Genomic DNA, 27,909 nt, shown 5'->3' on the forward strand with positions numbered 1-27,909 from the left:
GCTGCTGGAACTGCAGTGGAGCCCCCCCCACCGCGGCCCCCCCCCCCTCCATCTGGGAGGTTGCTAGTGCTCCTATTTCCATCTCACTGGTGAAGAACCTAGGTTTGGTGAGCTGGAGTCCATTTTCTTAGGAAAGTTTGATCCCAGGTATGTCCAACTCCAGAGGGAGGGGAAAGGGAAGGGATACTGGGGCACGGGTGGAGGGAAGCGGACACTGACCAACGGGGCCAGAATGGTCCATGTATGAAACCCTGGTCGTCAACCATGATGCTGAAAATAAAATTAAAGAGAAAATAAAGACACTTTTTGACCAAAGGCTATTTTTCTGTCTGCAGGCATTCTGTCCCGGGAGGGACAGGAGGACTGTTACCTGCTGTAACAGGGCTGTCATTGTGCTCTGCCTTCGGGAAGGCACTAATGCATCCCACCCCAACGGGCAGGGAGGGGTCTGGGGAGGAGGTGGTGGTATGGGTGCTGTCTTGGTATCTGAGGTGTTGGCCTGGTAGAGAAAGGGAAGGTCAGGCCGAGCATGGAGCAGGATGATGGGAATCAGCCCACCTGGCTGGTTGTACTGAACCTTCTCTGGTTAGAATGCAGGGTGGAAACCAAGCCTGGACACAGAGAAACAGTTGAGCGGTGGGGTGTCACACGGGGATAAACTTAAGGGCCAGACTAAAAAGGAGATTCCATTTTAAGACATTTTAAGACAGAGTGGAGTCATGTCTTTTCTCTCCACTCCTTTTTCAAGCAGGGGCAAAGGAGGGCATAGGGACCCCAATGTGGTGCTCAGGGCTTGCTATTGGCTCTGAGCTCAGATCCAGATCACTCTTAGCTAGCTAGGTTCAGGGGATCGTATCCAATGCCAGGGATGAAATCAGGGTCAGCTGTGAGCAAGGTGTCTTGACCCCTGTACTATCTCTGGCCTACGATGGCTGGCATGTCACTGTAGGAAGCTGCTATGATATCCAGATGACTAATGTTTGGGGCCTAGACAGCCGTGAGGATGATGAAGTGAGAGAAACCCACCATCTGGCTTCCTTGGGTCCCTCACAAGCAGGTAGGCATTAAGCAGAGAGGAACACATTGTCTACTTCTGAGGCTGGAGCTGGACCTTCCTTCCACTCTGAGTGTCTGGGCCTTTGCCACATGTCCACATATCTCATGGGAAATTCAGCCCTATCTTGGTGTTGTCACCTCTCCATTACACTGCAAAGGAGGGAATGTCCTGAGTCAGAATGAAGTCTGTGGAGATGGAGAGACTGTGATGGACTTTGAGGGGTGCTCCTGAGGACAGGTGGGGGTGTCTGCCTTGGGCAGAGGCAGGCCTGTGTGTCACTGGGGCTCCCGTTCAGTTCCAAGAAGGTGATGCACATGAAAAGGTGACCAAGGTCAACTGGTCCTTTTTTGTCATTTCAGTTGATAGAGACTTGACTGGGGAAATCTTGACTGTGGATGTAGTGGGGGCAGGGGGAGGGGTGGTTCAAATTGGAACTTAGCCTGGGAGGGACTCAGGGAGGGACAAGGAAGGGGCATAAGGATGGCAGGCAACACCCTCACATCCAAGGCAACCGAGGTTACCTGCACTCGAACAGCAGGCTAGGGCCACTGGGGCTAGACCTCATCTGGAGATGTGACATGGATTGAGACAGCATCACTCAGTTTAGCATCCTGTGCAGGCACAGGGGAGCAGACAGGGTGGAGGAGAGTGTTTGCTTTTATTCTACAGTCACAGGAAAACAAGTGACATTGACTTTCTTACAGCTTGCTCAGCCTCTATTGCTACTTGCCCTTCATAATAGGCGTGTGATCTCGAGGCTGCTCTGAGGCAATGGATGTTTTGTCTTTTACACCAAGTCTTGAATCTTAAGGCCAGAATAGGGCACCAACTGGCTCCGTTTAAATAAGGCTTCTCTGATCAGATCTTCCCTCTCAAGTCTGTGATACCAAAGCAGCTCTCTTTAACAGTCCCCTACCCTCGCAGTCCAGCCCCTTCTTCCAGTTCAAGTACCCCGGCATCTGTCTAGGGTCCCGGTCCTAAAGGCTGCATGTCAACTTTCTGATGAGTTAGTCCCAATTGTGATGACTTTGGATACAGGTGTAAACATGACCTCAGCTCATTTACATGGAGACTGTTAAAGATGCAAAAACCTTTACATCCAAAGGAATACTCCACCCTCCCCTCCGCATTGTGGTAAAAAGTAGTTAACCATTTTCTTCAGTTGGATTAATTACACTCACAGTGTTGTACAATCATAACCATCATCCATTTACAAAGATTATTCATTTACCCAAACAGCTCCTCACTCCTCAAAAGTCCCATAACTTGAAATCCGTGTACTGCCTCTATGAATTTTTTTCCATTATAGTTATGTTATATAAGTGGAAACACATAATATTTATCTCCTGGTGACTGGCTCTTTTTTATCTTTTGACATGCTTTCAAGTTTGTTTTTTTATGACATTTTCATCCACATTGTGGTCTGTGTCAAAACTTTTTATGGGTAGGTAATATTCCATCATGTAGTGTGATGTTTTTTGTTTTCTTTTTCTTCTTCTGAGGGAAGAAAGGTTATTCAATTTCAGTTGTCAATTGAGACCCCTAGAGGGAAGAAGATTTGGGCATCACTGCCCACCCTTTCATCCGTACCACAGGGGAGGCCTTTCATTGCCCAGTCATCCTGTTAACCATAAGAATTCAGGATTTCTGTCAGTCGGCTGAGGGAGACAGCGGTATTGTAGCAGGAGAGGCAGACTAGCCATTAAGAGACCCAAGAACTAATCACACAAGCTAGATATGTGGCCTTGGGCAAGGCTCTTCTTGCAGATTGAAGAGTTGGGTGTGTCTTTGTAGAAGGCTCTTACAACTTCTTTCATAATACAAGTTCATAACTGTCCTCAGCATGTGATAAAGCAAGTGACCTTTGGAGCAGACCTCCAGGAATTATTTGTAACAGACTGAATGAATAGAGGAGAGAAATGCAGGGTGAGGAGCTGAAGGTATTCTAGGTCCTTCTTCTCTCTGGCTTAATGAATAAGCTGGAGATGGTAGTTAGAGGTCAGGTTGAATGGTACTTAAGCTATAAAACCATCTGGAATACAAGGCACTGCTTTGAGCATTCTTACTGTGTTTATTGTCCTTGCATTTTGTACAGAGATGGAATTGTATGACTGGGCTTCTCACCAATTGTGTTTGGTATAGAAGTCTTGGCAGCCGCAGTAAATACACTTACATAAATTTAAGCGGGTACACTCAGGCTCTTGGTATAAATTCTCACATCCTGGTCTATTATAGTAGATATAAGATCCACATTTCATCACAGATGGTGGGCATTGCCTGGCTGTGCCGTGTACTGTGTGTCTGGGTGTGTGTGCAGAAGCAAGTGTACATGAACAGACATGGCATTATCTATGAGGTTGTCTTTGTCCCTCAAGCTCTACATTGTCCTGGACTTATCTCATAAGAAGTCTGTTCTCTTTATGTGAAACATCTCAACAATCTCTTTGATGAAGTCGTTTTATTATAAAGTGCAGTTGTTTTGGACCTAGAGAGATAGTATAGGCATTAAAGTACTTGTCTCGCAGGTGGCCAACTCTGATTTGATCCCTGGTACTACATATGGTCACTTGAGCACTACCAGGACTGATCCCTGAACATAGAGCTAAGAGCATGCCCTGAGAACTTTCAGGCATAACCCCCAAAACAAAAAAAAAAGTTTTATTTATGGTGATCCTTAGAACAAAAAGGCTAGGGACTCTTTGTTCCTTTTCATGCTTCTGGCAGAGCTGCAGACAGAACTGGAATTGGCATTTTCACTTGCCATAGAATTTTTGAGAGACTGTGGAACTCATCTACCACTTTAGAAATGTTCAGAGTTCCAAGAAAAACAACAACAAAAAGGCAGTGACTGCTCTTCTCAAATAAAATACTGTGCAAAGCTTAGCTGTAAAGCCAAAAGTCTCCAATTGGCTGGGGAGATAGCTCAAAGGACCAGTGTGCATGTTTTGCAGACCAGAGGTCTGGGTTCCACCCCCAGCACCACATGGTCCCTAGAGCACTGCCGAGCACAGAGCCAAGAATAATCCCCACACTAGCATACACACTACTCTTTTGTGTGTGTGTGTGTGTGTGTGTGTGTGCATTCTCTGTTCACACTCCATCTTACTGATCCTGGACTTTATTCAGTGGTGTTAGGGCCCTTGGACAATTTTGACTGTGTGTTAAAATGGTGCTGTTCTGGCTTAAGGGTGGGAAAATCAGAGCCTCTCTTTCTCAGATGTCTCCTCATCTGCAACTGTTCCCTAAGCGATGATGTGAAAATCCAGTCTCTGCCACACAATAATCTTCCCAGTGCTCAACTAGTTTATTCACAGTGAGGCAAGGAAATGGAGAAATAAAATGACAGATGTGCAGAGATACACAGAGCCACTTAGTGCCAGACCAAGGTTATACATCTGGAGATAACTGAGTCTCTACCCTCTAATATAGTTTAAAGGTAGAATGTGTACATAGGAAAGAGTGAGGGAAAACTCCAGATAGTTAGTGCTCATCAATGTCTAATTAGCTCCACAAGTGTTTAGAAGACATCATGATTTCTGGAAACTGAAACTCTCTCTCCACTGAATTCTTCTAAATATATAGAGAACCTTGGATCCCCAATGGCTAGTAGTGGCCAGTGGTAGAAATGAGAAGTGAGAGAAAAAAGAGAGAAAGAAGCAGTTGATAAGAGAAAGGACATGAAGCAGTAATGAGACAAAGAGCATGGAGTAGCAAGAGGAAGCAATGAGAAGGAAGAAGAAAGGCGCCATCAGAAAGAGGAAAGGTATCACACCTGTTCCATGCAGGAGGATTTTGTTTTGTTTTTTGGGCCATACCCAGCAATGCTCGGGAATTATTCCTGCTCTGCACTCAGGAATCGCTCGTGGTGGTGCTTGATGGACCATAAAGGATGCTGGGGATAGAACCCAGGTTGGCTGTGTGCAAGGCAGTTGCCCTACCCACTGAACAATCTCTCCAACCTCTCCCTCAGGCAGAAGAAGGTCCCCTAGATGTCCCGGCAAAGTCTTCCAGCCTGTCTGTAACTTTGAGAGTATAAGTACTTCCTTGCCGCGCGGTCTTCAGCTTCTCACTCATTCACAGTGTTTCCCACATTCTTCCCGTTTCCAAACTCAACACACAATAATAGTCTATTCTCGGTTTGCTTCTGAAGTTCCCTGGTTCCCAGGAGCACAGTAAGGACTGGTTTATATGCTCTTGAGTGGGTGCAGATTGGATGCATCCTCCACAAGCACCCTGACCTTCCAGGGTCCAGGAAAGCATGACAAGCTTTGAACTCGGGTGAGTACTCACAAGACCAGAGGCTCTGATGTATCTGCCAGGCAGGAGAATAGCCATTGATATCCTTGCTCTTCCCCATTCCACTCATACTCGCCCTTAGATGATGTTTCCATGGCAACGCAGCACATGTTTGGAAAGGATCAACCAAGCTGTTCTGCCTGTTTACATTTTCTCGTTTGGTTTTTTGGAAGTTGTCATTGCTTTTTTTTTCCTTTCTGCACAGGTGTTGCAGTTAAAGGGTAGAATTGATTCTGGGAGGCATTGCACATTTCTCAGGTCAGAGTGAAAGCCGTGCTTTTCTCAACGGCCATCAGCACACTCACATTCACATGCTCTCACATCACACCGGCAGTTGGGTACCAGACTGTGTACCCAACCATGGGCACGTGCCCCTTCTCTCTGCTCGCTCAGCCCCAGCAAACCATGGGCACGTGCCCCTTCTCTGGATTCTTATCCAGACCCCTTCTTACCAGCACACTGGACCCTTTCCAGTTCTCTCTCAGGTCCGTAATCATCTGAGCATGACCCTATTCGGGATAAATGGGGACCAGTGAAAGATGTTCCCCTGGGACCTAGGGAAGTGAGATAAGATGAAGGGCTTTTAGTGAAATCTTGTTTCCTGTCCTCAGCATCTATCTACCTGGCCCCAGAATCTTATTGTCCTACATTTTCAAGTGAGGAGGTTAATTAGATAACCTCTAAGAGTCCGCTTTCTCTCTCTTCCTCTCAGACTCCATAGCAGGCTCCAGTAACTTCTCCCTCAGATAAATTCCCTTACTGGGAATGCACTTTCTTAGGGGGTAAGATTATTTCATACACAGCTGTTCCTTCCAGCCTCAGCTCTTTCCTCTTCTCTCTGCTTGCTCTGCCCCAGCAAACCCATCCCGCTCCTGCAGGCCAAGCCACCCCTGGGCCCTCCCTGTGCACAGCTGACCGCCAAGAGCACCGTCGTCCTGTCCTGCAGTGCCTCCAATGCATCAGATCCAGAACTCGCGTGTCTCCTGTCCTCCTCTTCCTCGAGTTCCTTACTGTTACTGCAGACACATCACTCACAAGTCCCCAGAATTAGCCGTCTCTGGGAAAAGAGCTGTGCTGTTCCTTCACTGCCTCTTCCCCCAGCCAAATTACATATTTTACCTCTCAAATCCACCTACCTCTCTTGCCAACCCCCCTGTTTCTACCTCTCTGCAAACCTTCGTGATCTCTGTGGGCAGCGGTGGGGTGGGGCATCACTTCCCACTCTCCCACCCGCAGAGCCATGCTCATGCCCCAGGCAAGCACCTGACTCTTGAGCACAGCAGGGGTGGGATAGGAGGCTGCATGACTGTCTGAGTTTTCGTGGAGGCTTCTGGGGATACAGAGGGAGTATCCCCCTCACCCTCAGCATCTGGGGCTGAAGCATGTCAGCCCCAAGCCAGCATGGGATGAGAGGCTGCGTGGTCATTGGACCATCCCTCCACCTCACCACCCTTCTCACCTCACCACCTTGGGACACACACTCCTCCTTTCAGCACTGTCTGGTTTGCATTTAAATCCAACATTACTTAGTTTTTAAAAAACCAGGACTTCCACCCATGGTGATTTATTCTGAGGTCATGGCCCCAGGTAACCTTCCCCAGACCAAATTTATAATATTTGAATGGGAATATAAGAAAGGAAGAATCTGCCTCTGAGATGCTGATTGAATTCTACCTCTCGCTTTCCCCCACCACTGCCCTCTCTCAGTGTATATCACCACATGGGTCAGTGATTCTTGAACTTCTGTGTTCCTCCGAAATTGTCTGAAAATTGTCTGTGATACACACTTCTGAGCGCCGTAAGTGGGAGATGCCCTTGAGTAGGTCTGCGTGGGGACCACAATTCTGCACTTCCCAATGAGCACTTTCCACTCTCCCCATAGCTGGGCCTGGCGATGTTCTCTACCCCTCTCTAATAGGTGTAGGGGATCGGCCACGTGTGGGTGGGACCCACGGCAATGGGTGGGCTCATCTTGCTGCACAGCCACCCACCAGTGCCCGCGGTCTCTAGAACATTCCCAGAAAATTAGGTGGAAGGAGGTGAGGTTTGAAATGCTATAGAGGGCTGCACCCTACCAGCAGAGGAGGAAAATTCCATCTGGGGGTGAGAAGGGGTGAGAGTGGAGGGTCTCAGACCTGCTTGAAGGACTTGGCTGAATGCCATGTGGAAGGTTTGTGCTCTGAGCACTGAGAGGTGATCCATGATGGATTCAGGTGCCTGGGCCTGGGCGTTAAGACTTCAAGACTCAGGGGAAAATAAAGCAATTGGTGGTGAGGAAAGTCTGTGAGTCAGCCCCAGTGGGTCCACCTGCTCTGATTGAGCCAGTGAGTGTGTCCTGTGAAGTGTGGGTTCTTTGGCATGGGAGCTGTGTCCTTAAATGCACAGCATTCTTTCCAAGTGGCAGAAGGAGGTATATGAGAGTTGATGTGTGTGTGTGTGTGTGTGTGTGTGTGTGTGTGTGTGTGTGTGTGAGGCATAGGCATAGGGTATGTGTGGGGGAACATAGGAGAGGGTTCCCTGTGTCCCTTTCCCGTTCACACACCTGGTGCCTGCTTCTGTCTGGAAAGGAGACTTTCCTTTGCTCTGTTTGTTGTCCTTGAACCAACCGCATGAGTTCTTCAGGAGAGTTCAGACTTGGGGATGGAGGTGTCTGGGCAGTGCCTTTGCTGCAGTGGTTATTAGCTCACCAGACCTTCAGTTTCTTCACAGTACTTTCAGAGAACTTGATCTGGTCTCTTCCTAAGACCATGCCTGCTCTTGGGAGTTAATACTTCAAAAGTGTGGTGCCCTTTTGCTGTGGTTCCATGGCACTCTATGTCTCTGCCCTGACTTGACTTCTCTTGGTGGCAAGATATTATGACAACTTCTCTCCTGGGAACACACATGAAAATGTTCATGGATGAAATAAGCTAGATTTCCCCCAGTGTGTCATTTTCCCACCCTCCCCTATGTTGGCATTTTTACGGGAAACATTTGAAGATTAAAAATAAAAGCCCTCTAAGGCCCTGTGGATTAAGCAGTGCTGGTGGAACACAGTGGAATTGGGCATTTGTCCTTGGCTGGGGTGCCATCCAGACCCCCCCTGGATCCTACCTTAGAGGCACAGCATTCTGTTCTACCTACTGTGTCAGATCTGCTGAATTTGGAACTTTCCAAATCCCCAGTCTAATGACTTTTCTTTTTCTCTCTCTTCTATTTTTTTGTTTCCTAGGAACGAGTGGAATATCTCTTTCTCATCATTTTTACTGTGGAAGCATTTTTAAAAGTCATAGCCTATGGACTTCTCTTTCACCCCAACGCTTACCTCCGCAATGGCTGGAATCTACTAGACTTTATAATTGTGGTTGTAGGGTAAGTTTGCTCCCTTTCTCTCTCCTTTAGCAACATTACCACACCACACATCCAGTACACACCACTTCATTTTCCTTCTATATTTTATTTATTTTTTATCTATATCTTTTTATTGGGCCACAGCTGGGATATGGAATGGGGTAGGGGTTGTTCTGGCAAGAGGAGAGACTACTCAAACATATTTGGATTTTAGACCTTCCCCCAAAGGAAGCTGCTCTTGTCTAATACTTTCCTCCCTCTGCTCCTGCTACAGTTACTAGAACACACACACACACACACACACACACACACACACACACACACACACAGAGTTGAATCTGAGCCTTTTTAGGGGCATCCAGGCCTCTCCCCCAGCCCAGGACGCTCCTCACTCTCCAAGCACACTGGGCCTTTCAGCTCCTCTGACCTAATTTCCCGCTGCCTGAATACTGAGCACTGATCTCTGCTTGCCTGTGAGTTTGTCGTACCTGGCAAGGGGCAGGGCTAGCACCCCAACACTGCAAGATACCCACCTCACCTCTTTGGTGGGCCTCCATGCCATGGCCCCACCATATGCAAGATTGGTGGGAGAGAAGAAAGTGAGAAACTCTGAGGGTTAAGGTGGCAGATGACCAGATCCAGGCCAAACATACCTTCCCCAGACACCCTGCTGGCTCCCCTGGAGCTTATAAAAGGAGGCAACCTCAATATATGCCTGAAAAACCAAAGTAAGAATTTTTTTTTTAATGAGAGGGGAGGCTTGAGGGCTCCAAGGGTTGTGAGGACCACTTCTGAATATCCAGCCGAGATGGATGTGCTGGATAATTCAGGGCTGGAGCTCGGCCATGTGGTACTGTTAACCACACTGTTCACAGTTAATTAGCAGTGCTGGGTACCACCCCTCCCCACCTCAAACCCAGAGGGCCACAGCTAGCTGTGCTGGGTGCAGAGTAGGGAACACAGTGCCAAAGTTCAAACTAGGGGCCTAATGTCTGCCAGGCATGCACTGCAGCCCGTTGAGCTATCTCCCTGCCAACCTCCAATTAAGGAATCCTAAATAAAATTGTGGGTGTGATGATCTCCTTATCAAGGAATCCATAACATCACACAAAGATCATTTATGAAAACTCATACCTCACAGGCCGGCATATGCTGTGGAATGTGTAATTTAGTAAGATGCAGCTGATGAAGTCCCAGGCTCTCATCTATTTTGTAAAGAGGAGGCACCTTTCCAGGAGGTGCTGCCTCAGTAACAAGCTGGCTGCTTCCGGAATGAGCCCAAAGCAGGGTTCAGCGGAGCCTTTTCGTGTTTTCCCTCTCAGCCTCAGGACAGCTTCTGGGTTGAGGCTGTGAGACCACTTCCCCCTAATGCCTGTGGGCTGTGAGGCCTTCTGCTACCTCCCAGGAAGGACCTCACTCTGGGGCTTCTTTAGAGCCCTCCTCTGCCTTATCTCCTGGGAGTGTCTGGTCTTTCCAGCAGGAAATAACACAGGAGCAAATCAGGATCATTTAGGACTTATTTCCTTGTCTCTGGCCATCTGGATGGCTTATTCAAGCAGTCAGGAGCTCTTTTATGGGGTTTTCTTTGTTCTTATTTTTTTTTCTTTTTTAAGCTGACCAATGAGTGAGATGCTTTGGCCACATGAACATCAGGGGTATTGGGGTGACGTGAGCAGACTGAAGTCAACAGAGCTATGTGCCAAGTATAGTTCTGGCTCCAGAGGACTCAGAGTGGAGATGTGATTCCATGATACTTCGTTATTTCCATTCTTGCCAGAATAAACAAAGAGGGACTCACGAGACACCTTGGAGTAACTTAGTAAACCTTAGAGACAATCTTAAAGAGAGGATGTTCTGATGCATAGAAATAGCCTTTGGAATGAAATTCATCGCGTTGCTCTTAGCTGTAGGTGCCACACAGAAACTAGTTTTATTTTTGTTTGTTCTGGGGTTCAGAGGTCACATCCAGTGATGCTCAGAGGCTATTCTCTGCCCTGTGCTCAGGAGTGACCCCTGGTGGTGCTCATATGTAGTGAAGTGATAAGAATCAAACAGAAGTCAGCTGCATGCCAGGCAAATGCCATACCACCTGTACTATCTCATCAGCCCTGAATGTCATCTTCCCATGGGCATGGACTGGGTTGCAGGCAATAACTACCCATGATGCTGTGCCCTGTCCAGGGCCGTACTGGTGCCTGGGAGGCCGGCAGCAGAGGTCCAGGGCAGGCCCCCAGCAGGTGCAGATGGAGCAAGTGGATGCCATCAGCCCCACCCCTTGCCATCCAGCAGCTAGCTTGGATCTTGTTTCCCCTCCCAGCCTCCCAGCCACTGAGCAGATTGTGTGGTGTCTACCCATATTTCAGTCACACCTCCAGGAAGTCTAGGCTGGGAGGCCAGTGAGGAGAGAGTTGTGGAGAACTTCCTGTGGCATCTCTATTTGGCCATGGAGGCTGCCATGGAGGCTTGTTCAGGTGTTGGCTCCTGAGAACTCTTTGGACCGTCCTCCTCTTGGATTTCACACATGCCCACATTTGACTGTCTCCCCCTTAAGGAAATACAGTCAAGCACATGCCTACTTTGGACTGTATTTCCAAGAGAATCTTCATTTGAGGCTAAATCTGATCTCATACCCTCTAACTTGAAAAGTAACCCATGCACCCTACACAGAGACCCTTATGCTTGGTTCCTGCTCTTTTACTGCATCACCTTCTCCTGCCTGACTCACCAACGTTCATGGAAACTCTTGCTTCCCTGTGTCTCCTGGAAAACACCTGCTTTCCTGGGACCCTCTTCTGCAGTTTCTTAGGGGAAGATTTCCTCTGATCTTCCAGACGTTTACCAATCAGGACTGCGCTGTCAGCTGTCTGAACACCAGGCTGAGCCAGCCACTCTTCCTAACTGCAATGCTATTCTGGTGGTGTGTGACAGAGACATTTTATCCTAAAAGCAGAGATGTCTCTTTATGCAAATAAGGAGCTGTGGCTGCTAAAGGAATATGGAGAAGACTTTTGAGTCTGCCTCTCTGAGCTGCCTCTCCCCACCCTCCACAGGAACCAAGGAATCCTTAGCAGATCTGCCTGCCTTGAGAGTGTTCTGGCCACACTCCCGTCTCTTCCTCTATGGAACACCTGACCTTTCTGACTCTTTGGGATTTCTTGAGGCCCTTTGTCCATTTGAAGCAACTCTGTCATCAGCTAAGCAATTGCTTAGCTGGATAAATTCTGGATAAACTCTCCAAGCATCCACCCTGGACCAGGTTTTGGAGGCTGGGTTAGGCACAGAGCAATGGTTTCACCTTTCTACAATCTACATGCCAACCCCTGAAAACCAAAAAGAACATGTTCCGATCCCTTCTTGGATTTCCTGTCCTTTCCAAAGTAAAAACAGATACTTCAGGAGTCTCTATCCAGTTGGGCAGGAATTAAAGGAGAAGAAAGTGGTCTAAAATTTGTGCCTTCACTGACTATTCTGTGAACATCTTTTACTCTGATAAGCCTATTGCTAGTTTCCAGGAAATATTTGGAACCAAATGTGGTTTGGATTTGGATTATTTGATCTTCATTTCCTAGGGTCTGGAGTGATCTCTATTTCTAAGTTGAGGCCCAGTTCTGTGGAATTAGCATTATTAGCATTCTCTGTGTGGGAAAAGAGATCACTCACCCCCATTTGGCTGCCTCTCGTTGGGGTCAAGGTATTTCTAGCTAACATCAGAAACCACTGAACTGCCAAACTGAGGTGAAAGCATGGAGAGATTTTAGATGTGGTCTGGCTGGGGTTGTCAGACTTCTCTTCAGCGCAGAATCCATTGCACAAACAGTCTTGCTCAGAGCATCCATGCATAAAACGTCAAGGAGAAATCACTGTACATATGGGCAAGGAGCCAGAGCCCAGCCCCACCACTCTGGTCCCACTGCCCCAGAACGCTTCCCAAGGGGTTCCAGACAGCACAGTTTGACAATCCTTGACTTAGACCAATCTCTTCATTGCTGGAGTCTGTGTGGAGCTGAATGTATACAAAACTAAGCCCCCAGATGAAGTTTCCTGTTTCCATATCCAGTTCTCTGAGACATGAATCATGGAAGAGGCATTTGACTCTATACTTTAAGATCTAAGTTGCTTTGGCCTGTGTTTGGGTCTAAATTGAGGCCCAGTTCTGTTATCCCTCGGCTTCCTCCTGGTCCCCCTGGCCAAGACACAGGACAAACACTGCCAGCAAGAAATTGGCACCCATAAAAGTCACGAAGGACAGACTTTACCCTTGCCTCATCCTCCTCTTGTTGTTCTTGGCTCTAGTAAACACCCAAGTGCTTGGTTCTCTTACCTAGACAGTTCTGTACATCCTCGGGTCCCTTCTCCTTCCTTTCCTGACCCAGCCCTCCATCCCCCAAGTGTGTTCCCATCCTGGGTCAGCAAACACTATCTTTAAAGGGCTGTGTTCAAATCTTCAAATGTGCAAAACACAACTCTGTCCCAACTCTTCCACTCTACGTGGATATAAGGAGGGTGTCAATCACACTATGCACAAGCGGGTGGTCTTCCCTACATCCTCAGTGTTGTTTTGGGCCCCTAGTTATACTTTCTCCCTTTCCCTCAAGAGTCCCATTTTCTTGCATTCTTGGCAGTCTCCTTTGCCCAGAGGCCTCTAGGATGGAAAGGAGGGGCCTTGTTTTGCCTCATTTCTGCTTTCACTCCTCTGTGTGTATACAAAAAATGAATACGAAGCCGCGGCACTCTCTTGCCCCCTGCATTCAGTGATCTCCAGCCACTTCCCCCACCCCAGAGGGCTGATATCAATGGCAAAAGAAGGTGGAAATGAGGGCCAGGCTGGTTGGTGATCAGTTCGTTGCAGGTTATTCCAATCTCGCCTCGATTCTCCTCCAGTTCTCCTCGATCTTCCTCCCCCTGCCTGCTCTTACAGCCTTAGTTATATCCCCAAATCATGAGGGGTTGGGGTAGCAATTACACATAGGTGTGATCATACAATCAACAGATGTAAAGTCCTTCCTTCAGGGGAAGCTTCTTCTCTGTCAAATTCTCATCCAGCAAGATGACCCACCTAAGGGCGAAATACCATCTAGGGTGCGTTTCTCCTTCCCTTAGTCCAACAACCATTTTTAAACATTCATCTTAATTCTACTTCTTAATAATATTAGTCATTTTTATGGACACAGTAAGAGATACATTAAGCTTACAGGGTGGCTCTCCCAAGGATATCTTACTATTGATCTCAGACTACAGTTCTCAGGCCAGATTAGTCTTTCCTAAACCTAGCAGGGTCCTAATCTAGTTGTTACTCTTTGGATGCTGCTCTGTCTAACGTTCATCGACCTAAAGAAGGCCTTTGATTCTGTTGAGACTGAAGTGGTCATCAAAGCCCTAGCCAAACAGGGCGTTCAAACTCAGTACATCAGGATCCTCCATGAGCTGTATTCACCACCAGGATCTCACCATTCTATAAGGAAGTGATCATCGATGTAAAGAGAGGGGTTCAGCAGGGTGATACCACTTCACTGAAACTCTTAAGTGCCACCCTCGAGAACATCATGTGATGACTGGAATGGGAAGGAATGGGACTGAAGATAGACAGTCGGCAACTACATCCACTTCCTGGCGACATCGTTTTAATAACACCAAACATTAGCCAAGTGGCATGAATGCTGGCCAACTTCAACTGTGAATGTGGAATGGTCAGACTGCAGCTGAATCTCACGAAGACAGTGTTCATGAGAAACGGACTAGTTCCTGACATTCCATTTGCTCTCAACAGGACAAACATCTCCAAATGCAGCAGTTATGTGTACCTAGGTTGAGAACTCAACATGACGAACGACCTGGCACCAGAGCTGTGCAGGAGGAAGAGAGCGGTGTGGAATGCCTTCAAGAGTGTCAAAAAAAGTTGTTAAGAGGACAAAGAACTTCTGGCCCCAGGCACATTTTTCTTTTTTTTAATTTTAATTTTTATTTATTTATTTTTTTAATTTTTAAAATTTTATTGAATCACCACGAGATAGTTACAAGCATTCATGTTTGGGTTACAATCTCACAATGATCAAACATCCATCTCTCCACCACTGCACATTCCCTACCACCAATATCCCGGGTATAACCCCCTTTCCCACCCTCCCCCTGCCTTGAAGGCAGACAATATTCCCCATACTCTCTCTACTTTTGGGCATTATAGCTTGCAACACATCTTTTCGACTCGATCGTTCTTCCTGCATTAACATACGTCTCAGAGACCTGGGCTCTATGAAAACAGGATGATAACACTATTCGGATCTCCCAAAGAGCAATCGAAAGAGCTGTGCTTGGAGTGTCATGTTTCACTCCAGTGAGAGAAGGAATCTGGAGTTCCGACCTCTGTTGATGATCAAGAATCAGGGACGCTGCCTTGTTTGCCAAGATGTCGAAAATCAGATGGGCCAGACACCTAATGCGATTTGGAGATGACCGCTGGACTAGAGCTGTTACTGACTGGATTCTATGGGACATCAAAAGAATACCTGACCGACTGCCCAACTACAAGTTGGTTGGACTTCTTCATCAAGACCCTGAATGAACAGTTTGATGCTCTTCATGTTCCTGGAGTGAGCAGATGCCAGTGGGCTACATTAGCATGCGACAGGGATGAATGGAGACGTTACTGGCGCCCTCTCGAGCAAATCGATGAGCAATGGGATGACAAGTGATACAAGTGATACAAGTGCTACTCTTTGAATTATGACAGGATTTGTCCATGACTGTGCTCTTAACTTATAGTTAAGTATAGTTAAGCGTTATGGCACTTAATCTGTTCCATTTTGATGCCAGGGTAGCTCACAGTTTGTCCTGGGTCCATCCAGTCCCTTACCAGGAAGCTGCTTTTGGGGTACTAGGAAGTAAGGGCAACTGATGTTTTAGTTGAGAAAACACATGTCCAGGAGTGAATATTATTTGGAGTCAATTAACTCCCAAGTTACAAACACATAGCATTAATTGTCTTCCTGTGTCTATACAAAGAGGACACTGATCTAAAGGAACTATGCAAAGGACATAAGGAGAAGAAAAAAGCAATATATCACTCACAAATACAAATTCAGAGTCCTTAGAAGGGTCTGACCTTACAGGGCAACAGAGCCTGATTTGGGGATAAAGATGATTGACTGTTTTGGGAAGCAGAGCACAGAGAAGAGGTTACAGATAAACAGAGGAATGGGAGTACCTCAGGAGCAGTATGATGGCTGTAACACAACAAACCTAAGCTCCCTGTGGCAAGGGAGCTTACCAATGTTAAACCTAAAATGTTTAGAGATAATAAACACAGGAAGGGGAGTGTCTTGGAGCACTTTGACGAGTGTAACCCAATAAACCTAAGCTCCCTGTGGCCAGGGAGAAAGAAAAACCAATGTTATTCTACACATTGTCCCTTCCCAGATGACACCAGTTCATGTTTGTGACACCAGTCCTATATTCCTCTCTTCCTTTGAGTGAGGTTTTCCACAGATCTTTCAGTCACTCCTCATTGAAGACCTGAGCTCTAGGCATTCTTCTTCACTTTCTGAGACTCTTCACACTTGCCATCACCTTCCTGTGGCTTTTTGACTTCCTGATGTCTTCCCCAGAGATCCTGACTCCATCCTCTCTGAAATAATTTACCCCAAGGCTATAGTCTTTAGAGCTTATACCTACACTCCACCTCCAATCTAAGCCAAACATCTCTAAAACCCCCATTCATCCTTCCCACTCAGCCCCTCTAGCACTTGTACTCCAATGATCCATTCACACCCAAGCATTCTCTGTTCTTCCGTCTGCATTTTCATGCCTTTCCCCGAACATCTTAGATGCCATCCTCCATCATTAGAATTATTCACTTGAATTTACACTCAACTTTGCAGTGCCAGAGAGAACCCAGGGCCTCATCTATAAAAGTCAAGTGCTCTGCCACTGAGTCACATCCTCAGCCCTCTCACTAACTTCTTACTCCCCTCTTGTTTACCTTGCTCAGTTGGAAAATGTCCAGTCCGAAGTCCAAGCAAAGATCTGTTTGGTCCCTAAAGCCATGCCACGGAAAGGGGTAAATGTCCCAATTGGAGATGACGGGCCTCATCTTGCATTTATGATCACCCATTGCAGACCAGCCCTGGATGGTTCCAGGCTGTCCCTTTCTATCCCCCTCCACCGATCACTTACTTTGTTATTATTTCATAGTACTCAGACTTTTACTCACCCTTCCTTTTCACACATGTGGCTGAAGGACTTGCTACCTGTTTCCCTAAGAGAACTGGCAGTCAGAAAAGACCTTTTGTGTCCCTACACTGTGTCTAGATCCTTATCATGTGCCTTCCTGCTCAAACTGTAATCGCCATTCCTCTGCATGTCCAAGGCCCGTCCTGCCAGGGCTAGGACTCGAATCTCCCCAGCAATCATTTTCTCTTGTTCTGCCTCAGCAATTTGTCTGTATTGGATGATTCCCTGATCCACAAAAATGCTGTGCCATCCCACACTTAAAGACAAACAAAACTTTCTTGATTCCATAACTCTTTCCCATAATCAATCCCCTCCTTCATCCGCCCTGTTATAGCAAATTTCCACAGGATATTTTATTCTCCAGCCACTAGCACTTGAATCTAAATTGAATTATGTTATAGTTGTAAAAGAAGATTCCAGAGTTTTTGACTAACCACAATAACTCTTTTTCATTACAGTTGAGATGAGGGTAGTTGGTGGTACATTGGGTTAAATGAAATTTCACCTGTTTCTTCTTTCCTTTTTATCTGTGTTTCCTAGAGACCTAACAATTCAGATACAACTTCCATTAGGGTCTTGCATTCTGTTTCTGTTCGACAGAGCAGTCTTACTGAGCAGTCTCAAGTTTCTCCTCTCCTCTCTCAAAGGAAACTATCTCTTAGTATGTCCATCATGCCACCAAACAGGTGTTTCCAAGGTCTCCGTGGTCTTCCCATTACTTAGTCCCGTGGTCAGTTTCCTGGCATGAAAATGCAGCATTCCACATAGTTTACTATCACTTTCTGGTTTCCACTTTCTTCACAGCCCACCTTGTCAATATCATCATTTCCTCTCCTTGACCCTGAAAGTTGGAGCACTCCAGGGCTTAGGAACTTCACATTTTGACCTTCCGAACTTGCCTCCTAGTTCACAGACTTCTACTTTATCTGGAGTTTGGAAGCCTCCAGGGCTGCACTTGGAAAAGCTCAGAGGTCCATGTGAGCCAAGTTATCAAAGTTGGTTCAGGCAAAAGCTAGATGCATGCCTTAGCCTCTGTGCTATCTACTAGATCCAGGGTTTGACATTAAATACAACCTGTATAACTACCTAATTTTTGACTCCAATCTGGATGAACTTTCCCATACTTTGAACTCAATACTCAAGAGAACAATAATACAGTGGGTATGGTGTTTGCCTTGCATGTAGATGACTCGGGTTAGATCCCTGACATCCCATATAGTCCCCTGAGCACCTCCCAGGAATAAGCCCTGAGCGCTGTCAGATGTCTAGCACCCCTTTACCAGAGAAAGTCAAACTCAGGATTCCATTGCACCCATTCAAGATACCCATTCAGATACTCAACAACTCACATTTCAAAATAGAACCCTTGATTCATTCACCTTCAATTTATGATCCTTTTCTGGCGAAGCATAAATTGAGGCACCCATAACCATGCCACTGGACTCCCATGCCAGAGGCTGTCTCCACTCAGGGCACCCCAGAGAAGGGCAGGTGAGAGCCCTCCCCGCCCCCAAGGGACCCAGCCCTGGCAGCCGACCTCCACTATCCAACCGCTGCCATGCTCCAGGCCACTTTCCACATTTGGTCTGAGCCTCATGAACGAGTGAATACGTCCTGGACACATCCTAGACACATCATCATAAAGGGAAATATATATATATATATATATATATATATATATATATATATATATATATATATGCTTTTCGGAGAGCCCGGCAAGCTACCGAGAGTATCCTGTCTGCACGGAAGAGCCTGGCAAGCTCCCCTGGTATATTCAATATGCCAAATACAGTAACAATAACAGGCCTCATTCCCCTGGCCCTGTAAAGAGCCTCCAATCATTGGGAAAAACGAGTAAGGAGAGGCTGCTAAAATCTCAGGGCAGGGATGAATGGAGACCACTGGCACCAGCTTGAGTAAATAGATGAACAACAGGATGACAGTGACACAGTAATCCATTCAGGACCTTCCCTTCCATAGTTAACATCAAAAAAGTAGGAATCCTTTTTAGCTCTTCCCTTCCTCAAGCCTACCATGGTGGCCACAAGTCACTGCTGCATTAAGGTAAAATCCAGAATTTGCAAGACAGTGCTCTGCCTAAAGGTATATCAAGAATCTGCCTGTTTCTCCTGACACACTTTAAGCTTCTCTGCGTGCATCCGCTCAGCTAGTTGTGTTGGCCTCTTTTTTCCCACAGTATCAGTGATTCTACCAAATCTTTCATCAGATCAGGTCACTCCTCTACCCAAAGTTCCCAGTAGCTTCTGACTCAGAGAAAACTAGGGGCCCAGTAGATTGCATTCCCATCACCACTCCCCCTAGACACACACACACACACACACACACACACACACACACACACACACACACACACACACGGAGCAGCTCACATCTTTGCCTGCTCTGCTCCATTTCCCATCCCTACCTGACCACCAGTATTATATCCAATACTCATCACCAGTCATTCCACATTCCCCTTCTTGATGCATTTCTCTCCTATAACATGGCATGCACCTTATTGATCATTTGGTTTATTGTCTGGCTCTCCTATTAGAATATAACCTCCAACATGCTAAGTTTGGCCTTTGTCTATTTTACTGTAATCCCAATGTGTACAATGGTGCCAAGCATTTTCATGTTTATTGGAGGAATGAATATATAAGCAACAACACAGAGTGACAGAGCAGAAATTTCCATCTCAGTCACATGCCATTTAATGGGTAATTTTGCTCAGACTTGAAACGTATTCATTTAACCACTGTCAATCAAAAGTACAGAGAAATAACTAAATGGAAAAGGATGTGATGTATTGGTGTGAAAACTACTTAAGTCCACTATTCTAGATTGGAAAACAGTTTCAAAGATAGTTAGAAGGATCTGGTTATATGCCCAGCAGAGATAGAGTGATGTGTCTATTAGTTTTTCAGGAAACTCTTATATATTCATGAAGGAGAACAGTGAGCAACAAGCAGTTGAGGAACATACAGTGGACACATTGCATGTACAGAAGATGGTGGAGAAACATCATTAAGGGTTTGTACTGTGGTATGGTGATGGAAAAAGCAAGGAAGCAAGAGGTAGAGGACCTAGTACACGGTCTCTGCAGGCTGGTACTATATTGGGGCACAATCAGAGCCAAAGTGTTCTTAACTGCATAATCACAAGATGGCTAAGGAGCCCTGGCAACTCTCTCTCACCACCTATGTTTGGTGGACTTGGGCCATTTGCCCACCTGGATGGCCAATGCCATGAGCAGACAAAGGAGGAGATAAGGGCCAGTGTAGATAAGGAGATAAGGGCTGGTTGGTGACCAGTTGTCGTTTATTCCATTCTCCTCATGCGCCTGTTCCAGTCTCACTAAGCTCCCCATTCCAGTCTCACACTGCCCCTCGTTCCCTCCTCCTCCTGTCTTTCTCACTCATCTCTCCGTGCTCCCTCTCACAGCCTGACTGTCTCTCACCAAATCCCTGCATTGTGGGTACACACCACACCCCACCAGTATCACAATCAACATGTCAAAAGCCCTTCTTGATTGCAGCTCAGGCTCAAGGGCAAAATAGCACTTAGGGGTGTTTCTCCTCTCCTTAGTCCAATAATTTAATTGACATCTTAATTAACATCTTAATTCCACTTAATATTAGTTATTTTGTATGGACACAGTAAGATATACATTGAACTTGTAGGGTGGCTCTCCTGGGGACATCTCACTATAGATCTCAGACTACAGTGCTCAGGCCAGATTAATCTTTCCTAACCTTAGCAGGGTCCTAATCTAGATGTTATTTTTTGAATCATGACAGAATTTGTCCATGACCATGCTCTTAACTTATAGTTAAATATTATGGCTAGCGCTTTGACCAGGCCAATTTTGATGCCAGGGTAGCTCACAGCTTGCCCCGGGTCCATCCAGTCCCTCATCGGGACCCCGCTTTTGGGGTGCTAGGAAGTAAGGGCAACAGGGCAACTGAGTCTTAAGTCGAGAAAACAGATGTCAGGAGGGACTATCATTCAGAGTAACTCCCAAGTTACAAGAGCATAGCATTAACTGTCTTTCTGTGTCTATACAAAAAGGAAGTTGCTCTGAATTAACTATGCAAAGAACTTAAGGAGAAGAGAGAAGCAGTATTTGTAAGTTAAAAGAGCACAAAGAAAGAGTTTACAAATAACACAGAGAAATGGGAGCACTGTGATGGGAGTAACCCAATAAACCTAAGCTCCCTGTGGCAAGGCAGAAAGGACAAACCAATGTTATCCTACACTTAAGGTCTGCTTTGGCCCAATCAGAGCTAAGAGAATGCAGTGAGCAGCTTATCCCAGAGAGAAGTGGTCAAACCCTCCACACTACAAACTTCAGACAGCTGTTTTATTTTTTAATTTTAATTTTTCCCACTTTAAGCACTGTGGTTTACAAAGTTGTTCCTGGTGATTTGTTACAGGCATTCAATATTGCAACACCAGGCCCACCACCGTCACCTTCCCTCTACCATTGTCTCCATTTTCCCAACTACCCCTCATACCTGACCCCCAGAGCATGTCCACAATCATTTATTTTATATTTCTTGTTACCACGAAATGGCTAGCAGAATGATCAAAAATATTTCCACAGAAGAACGTTTGTGAAAAATGTTGTATCTCACCAAGGGGACATTAAGCCCTTGTCTGAGGGTTTCAGGCAGCTGTTTTAGCCGAGCTGAAACCACTCACTCATTCATGTGTCAGGGTACATCTTTCAAGCATCTTTCATGTGTTGTCATGAGATAGATTTCAATGGGAAATCTACCAAGGGGGGCCCTGGCACGAATCAGAGAGGAGGGGGCGTAGGGAGAAGATGGATGGGGAGAGAGAATGTGATCTTGGTCAAATGACAGTGGAGCTGGAAAGTGACGGAGAGGCCAGAGCTTCACAAAGGAGCAAGGAACCAGCATTATCTGGGTTCTACTTCTGCCTGGGCTACCCAGCTCCACCGAGTCAGGTGTGATCTCCTGACTTCATATTGGCAAGCAGGTTGCCCAGGGCCTCGCTCGGACTCCCTGGACTGCTGGCTACATGGCATGGTGGCGCCTCCACTGAGCGAATTTAGACTAGTATGCTGACCCTTCTCTCCTCTGTGCTCGGACCCTCGCCTTACCACAACCTCTGTGTCCGCAGGAGTCCTCCAGAGAACTCAGAGCTCTACTGTTCTACGGAAAAACCATTCTCACGGCGCCTTCTCTCCTGCCTCTCTTCCAGGCTTTTTAGTGCAATTTTAGAGCAAGCAACCAAAGCAGACGGGGCCAACGCTCTAGGAGGGAAAGGGGCTGGATTTGACGTGAAGGCGCTGAGGGCTTTCCGTGTGCTGCGCCCCCTACGGCTGGTGTCCGGTGTGCCAAGTGAGTAAAGCCATCCTTCTTACTTACAATGTTATCTGTTGCCACACTCACCTTTTCCTTCCAGAACTGCCAAGGGCACTTAGCAAGAGGACCCTAATTTCATTTCAAAGAAAGGATGTGTGCCCCCCGGCCCCTGCCGCCCCCACCCAAATGAATTCCTTTGCTTTCAAGAACCAAAGTCTAATGTGAAGCCTTTAAAACACACAGTGGTCTGCTCCCCTGCCTGTAAGCGCCTGGAAAAACGGCACCGCATTCACGGAGGCCAAATGAAGACAGCCTGTCCAGAGAAAACAATGAGGGCCTTCTGAGCAATCCCCACCAGGTCGGGGCTGGCAATTTAAATACACTTACAGCACAAGAGCCAGGTGAGCAGGCTAATCCTCCAAAGCTCTGGAGATTTCAGCCAATGGGATTAGCTCTACTTGCTGTATTTTTCCAAAGAACAATCAGGAAGTAGCAAGGGACATTTAAAAAAAAAAAGTTCTATTTGCCATTTTCCCCTGCTCTCTCATGACAAAGGGAGCAGCTCTGGCCTCAGAGCCCTACCTCAGAACATGCCACCTGTCAACACAAGAACCCGGTTAGCTCTGCATCAGGCAGAAAGGTGGGGGGATGGTTTATTGAGATAGCAGTCACCGGGTCAGCGCCTTCCCAACCCACCCCATGATGGGTGAGTGCCAGATTCTGAACACAATGGCTAGAGCACCTCACATCAATTCCAGCAGACCCCAACCCGAGCTTCTCCAGGGGGCTAAGTTATCTCTCAGAGAGCCCCTCCTCTTTATTTTGTGGTGGGTGAGTGTATTTCAAGGCTCCTCTGCTGAGATTTTTCACTCTCTGATCAGCTCTTGGCCCTTGCGTCAAGGTTTTCGGAGTTTGCTATTCCCAGGCTAAAACAGACTGGTTTGGAGATGGGGGCAGGGGGACCAAAAACAAAAACTCTTCAGAGCTCCAACTTTTACTGCCTCTCCCACGTACCGAGCGCTGAATGGCTGTTATGCTGCTTTGTGATGTCTCTTAAGAGTTCTAAGACTATGAGAATGTGAGGGACCTTATAGTTGCCTATTAACATCTTTTCCTATATAAATAGGAGAGTGAAAAGGTCTTCCCAAAGGATCCTAATTAGCAACCTAAAGAGCAGGACTTAGAACCAGGCCCCCAGACTTGCAAGTGAATTCTTTTTTCCTATCTTATCACATGACTTCTTGTAAAATGTAAGTGGTTATTATATAGCACTTGGCTGTCTTAAACTTTTGCATAAGTATCATGTTTCCTGGAGCATATAAACCCTTAAATCCCCAACTGGGCTGTATATTGTCTCCGATTACTGCACAATACCTAGAATGGTCTCTGCTCCGGGTAAAAACATTGACTGGACTTATGGGCTATTTCTTGGCAGAGGGCCACCTGGGAAAAGTTTGACCTGCCTCATGCTCAAAAGCAAATAGAAAATGAAGCCACATTAGCAAAAATAGGGCAAACTATGTATGTGGCCTTAGCTCCTAGGGCACCTGGGGATAAAAACAGCACGATGATGGCCAAGACACAATCCACTCTGTGAAGCCAAAATTATTTGAGACTGTTTTTGACCAATCAGGGATACCCCCACAGGCTAAAATAAAAGAAATGATGGCAGGGTGGGAATTTTGAATAAAACTTTTTAGGGAGCCTATGATGGTGGAACCCAGGTCAGTCAGTAGAAGGAACTGAATTGATTCCCAACTTCAGTCAAGAAGGCTGCGCTGGGTATCTTACCAGGTGGCATATGTGCTGATTAGGGGTCCCCGCATGGGACTAGGCATAAAAGGTATGTCATAAAAAGTAAATTTTTTTTTGCTTAATTTCATACATTTGATGGTCTAATAGAAAGTGTATCTGTCAGCTTTTCCTGCCAAGGACAAATAATCCCAAATTCTTAGTGACTTACAACAGAATGATTTCTGTGTGGCTCATGGTACATGGGGATGTTGACCAGCTGCCCTACTTCTGAATCCAGCTGGGCCTGGGTGCAGACAGGTTTGCGTGCCTCTCATTTCAGAGTCCAGGAGCAGCGGACATGGAAGCCAGGTTATCCTCCTGGCATAGGGCAGAGGTACACAAAGCAAGACCTTAGCCTTCTGCTGAAATGTAAAAGCACAGCTGTTCCCCCTCCAGTAGCTCAAGCAAATCACATGGCTCGCTCCCAAGAAAAGGGGGAAAGACATATACGGTGCCTGCAAAGAAGCAAGGCCTGGTGATTACGAACAAATAGTGAAATCCATTTCAGAGACCTTGAGGAAATTGTCAACAAAAGTAATTTCTCTGGCACAGGTATTTAGACATGCATATGGTGGAGAAGGGCTGGAGCGAGAGCACAGTGGGTAGGGCGTTTGCTTTGCATGCAACCAGCCTAGATTTGATTCCTCTGTCTCTCTCAGAGAGTCCTGCAAGCTACTGAGAGTATCCCGCCCACAGGGCAGAGCCTGGCAAGCTACCCGTGGCATACTCGATATGCCAAAAAAAGTAACAACAAGTCTCACAATGGAGACCTTACTGGTGCCCGCTCGAGCAGATCAATGAACAATGGGACGACAGTGCTACAGTGCTATGTTGGAGAGACCTTATGCTTCAGTGTAATATGAGGGAGGGTTAGATAAGATTGCATAACCAGGGGTCTATTGTGGAAGAAAATTTCCGCAGAGGGTCTCTGTGGAACTTGTAAAAGATGACCCTGTGATCTAGTACTTCACATATAGGACCCTTTTATCACCTGCCATGCAGTTCAGGAAGGTATTTTTGTCTCCAAAGATAAGCACATTGAGATAAATAGGAGGTTTTGAGGTAGGAGGCAGCCTTGCAGATAACTCCTTGCTTATGTATAAGGCTAACAGCTGTATTTTGTTGTTCAGGGATAACCAATTAAAAGAGAACACTCTTCAAGGAGCTCAAGGAGAGGGCTTATCCAGTCTTTCATCCTTCCTCCCTGTAATAATGTCTGCACATTTTCTTTTCCACAGGGGCCACCCCTATGGGTGTTTGTGGGACCCGAGAGCCATTTCCAGCAATTCTTGGCCTAGGCATGTAGGACTTGTGGTTCAGTGGTTGGGCCTGCAGCATGGTACTCAGGCCCAGCAACATTCTGAATGGGCACCAGGGCTATACCAGCCGCTACTCTGGAGGCCATGCAGTGCTGGGAATCGAACTTAGGGCCTTGTACATATCAGACATGTATCTTTGCCCCTGCAAAGCTCTTTGAAATAGTGAAGTGTGAAGATGAATAAGCATCATGCACTACTTTGGTTGAAGCTATCTAGAAAGGTGTCAGCCATATAATCTACCCCTAAGGACTAGATAAAAGGCTTCTTCCATTTCTCATAACTTTTGTTTGTCTCATTGCACATATATGCCACAGTGCTCAAAAGAGTCACATACTTTCTCCACTGTTGTTTCAATTCTTGTCTTTCCATTCTGCTTACAGCTTATTCTGGTCAGGCTCTCTCCACAACTGCTACACCAAAATAACTCTGTGAAAACCACTAATGAGGGCCAGAGAGAGTGCAGAAGTTAAAGTCCTGGCCTTGCATGTAGCCAACACCATCTTGATCCCTGATACCACATATAGTCCCTGGAGCCCGGACAGGGGTGATCCCTGAGCATGGAGTCAGGAGTAAGCCCTGAAAACTTCCAGGCATGTCCCCAAACCCAATATAAAGAAAGAAAAATAATTAATTTTAAATTGAAATGAAAAATTAATGGTTACCAGCACAGACCTCTCCTCTAACTTCAGACTTACATCACTATCTGCTTACTACATTTCTTAAGCCAAATATCTACTAAGCATCTTCAACTTAGTTTATCTGTAACAACACTCCCAATCTTCCCAAATTTGTCTCTTCTCAGTAAATATCAACATCACTCTTAAAACTACTCAAGCCAAAGCTCATCAACTTCTTTCTTTATCTCACCTTCTGCATCCAACCTATCAGAAAATCCTGTCAACTATACCTCAAAACACACCAAGTTACCACTTCCACATTTATTCAGATCAATCATCATTATCTCCCACCTGGATTATTCCAGTAACTTTTTTTTTCTTTTAGGTCATACCCAGCGATGCACAGGGGTTACTTCTAACTCTGCACTCAGGGATTACCCCTGGCGGTTCTCAGGGGACCCTATGGGATGCTGGTAATCAAACCCAGGTCGGCCACATGCAAGGCGAATGTCCTACCCACTGTGCTATTGCTCCATATTCCAGTAACGTTTTAACAGAAATTTCTACTTGTACTCTTACGCTTTGTCTTAGCCTCACCTTAACACAGGGCATACCAAAATACATATTACTACTCTGTGTCAAACCTTCCAAATTTCCTCTAACACACTGGGCGAAGGCTGAGATCCCATGGACCTGAAGGACTAAGGACTTTTGTCCCTCTCTTCCTTTTCTCTGTGCTGACCTCAGGACCTCCTTGCGGTGTCTCTCACATTCTGAGATCAGGACCATCAGAGGGCCTTAGCACATACTGCTCCCTTGATCTGGAGTGCCCTTTACTGAGCTGTGCACATGACTGGTCTCCTCTGGTCTCTGTGCAAATGTCATCTTATCAGAAATAATATTCCTCTGCTACCCTGGTGATTCAACCTCACACTTCCTGTGTCCCCCTCCCTGCTCTATCTCCTCATCACACTTTCCACTTGCCACTGCAGTGTATGTTTAATTGTTTGCTTATTGCATATAACCTCCACGAGAACATCAGTCTTTATTTGTTTTACCCACTGGTATATTCTCAGCATCTCCAATGCTGGATAAATCTTTGTAGGATGGTGGGTACTGCTACACAGCCCCCTCATGGCTATGGCTGCATATAGCAGTTACTAAGAACAACCCAACTCACTAAAATACTGTTCAGGACAGACAGATTCTCTCTATGTTTACATGTGCCTTCTGTAGCACTCTTCCAAAGGGTTTTGGTTTTTATTTCTGTCATATTTCATTTTCATAATAATATGACATATGGCAATATGTGGATATTTAAGATGTTATTGTAACAAATAGGTCAGTTGGGTGGTTTGTAGGATCTGTAATTCTAAGCTTGGAATGTTTTGTTTTAAATGTCCATCACTGTATCACTCTATCACTGTCATCCGTTGTTCATTGGTTTGCCGGGACGGGCGCCAGTAACGTCTTCATTTGTCCCTGTGGCATGCTAGTGTAGCCTGATGGCATCTGCTCACTCCAGGAACATGAAGAGCATGTTGTTGTTACTGTTTCTGGCATATAAAATATGTCACAGGTAGTTTGCAAGGCTCTGTCATGTGGGGAAAAAAATTAAAAATAAAAATAAAGAGGTCAAACGCTGCAAAATTGCATCGTTGTCTTTGGGGAGCTTTGTTTTATAGTTTCTGGATCTTGGCCATTGATGCGATTACATGTTCATATGTGTAATAAATGTTGTTGAATTCAGTGATCACAGCATATGAAAGGAGAGATGGTTGTGTGACTAGAAGTCACTGAGGGACTTTTATTTATTTGTTCAGTGAACACATTGGGTACCTACTTACTGTATGATTTTGCCAGCCATCACAGCCAAAGAAATGAGTCATATATTGCATGTATTCTCAAAAATAAAAAAAAGTGTTCATAGAAAT

The 27,909-nt window shown here is 46.1% G+C and overlaps 1 protein-coding gene across 9 annotated transcripts in view; it reads left to right on the forward strand.

Moving 5' to 3' along the window:
* Window positions 1-27,909, forward strand: part of CACNA1C (calcium voltage-gated channel subunit alpha1 C) — a 691,920-nt gene that overhangs the window by 407,512 nt on the left and 256,499 nt on the right. For all 9 annotated transcript variants that reach the window (XM_055143504.1, XM_055143509.1, XM_055143508.1 and 6 more), the window contains exons 4-5: window positions 8,565-8,704; window positions 22,142-22,281. In XM_055143504.1, the coding sequence (XP_054999479.1) occupies window positions 8,565-8,704; window positions 22,142-22,281 (280 nt within the window). The remainder of the gene's footprint in view (window positions 1-8,564; window positions 8,705-22,141; window positions 22,282-27,909) is intronic.

Source organism: Sorex araneus, chromosome 6 (assembly GCF_027595985.1).
Source record: "Sorex araneus isolate mSorAra2 chromosome 6, mSorAra2.pri, whole genome shotgun sequence".
NCBI lineage: Eukaryota > Metazoa > Chordata > Mammalia > Eulipotyphla > Soricidae > Sorex > Sorex araneus.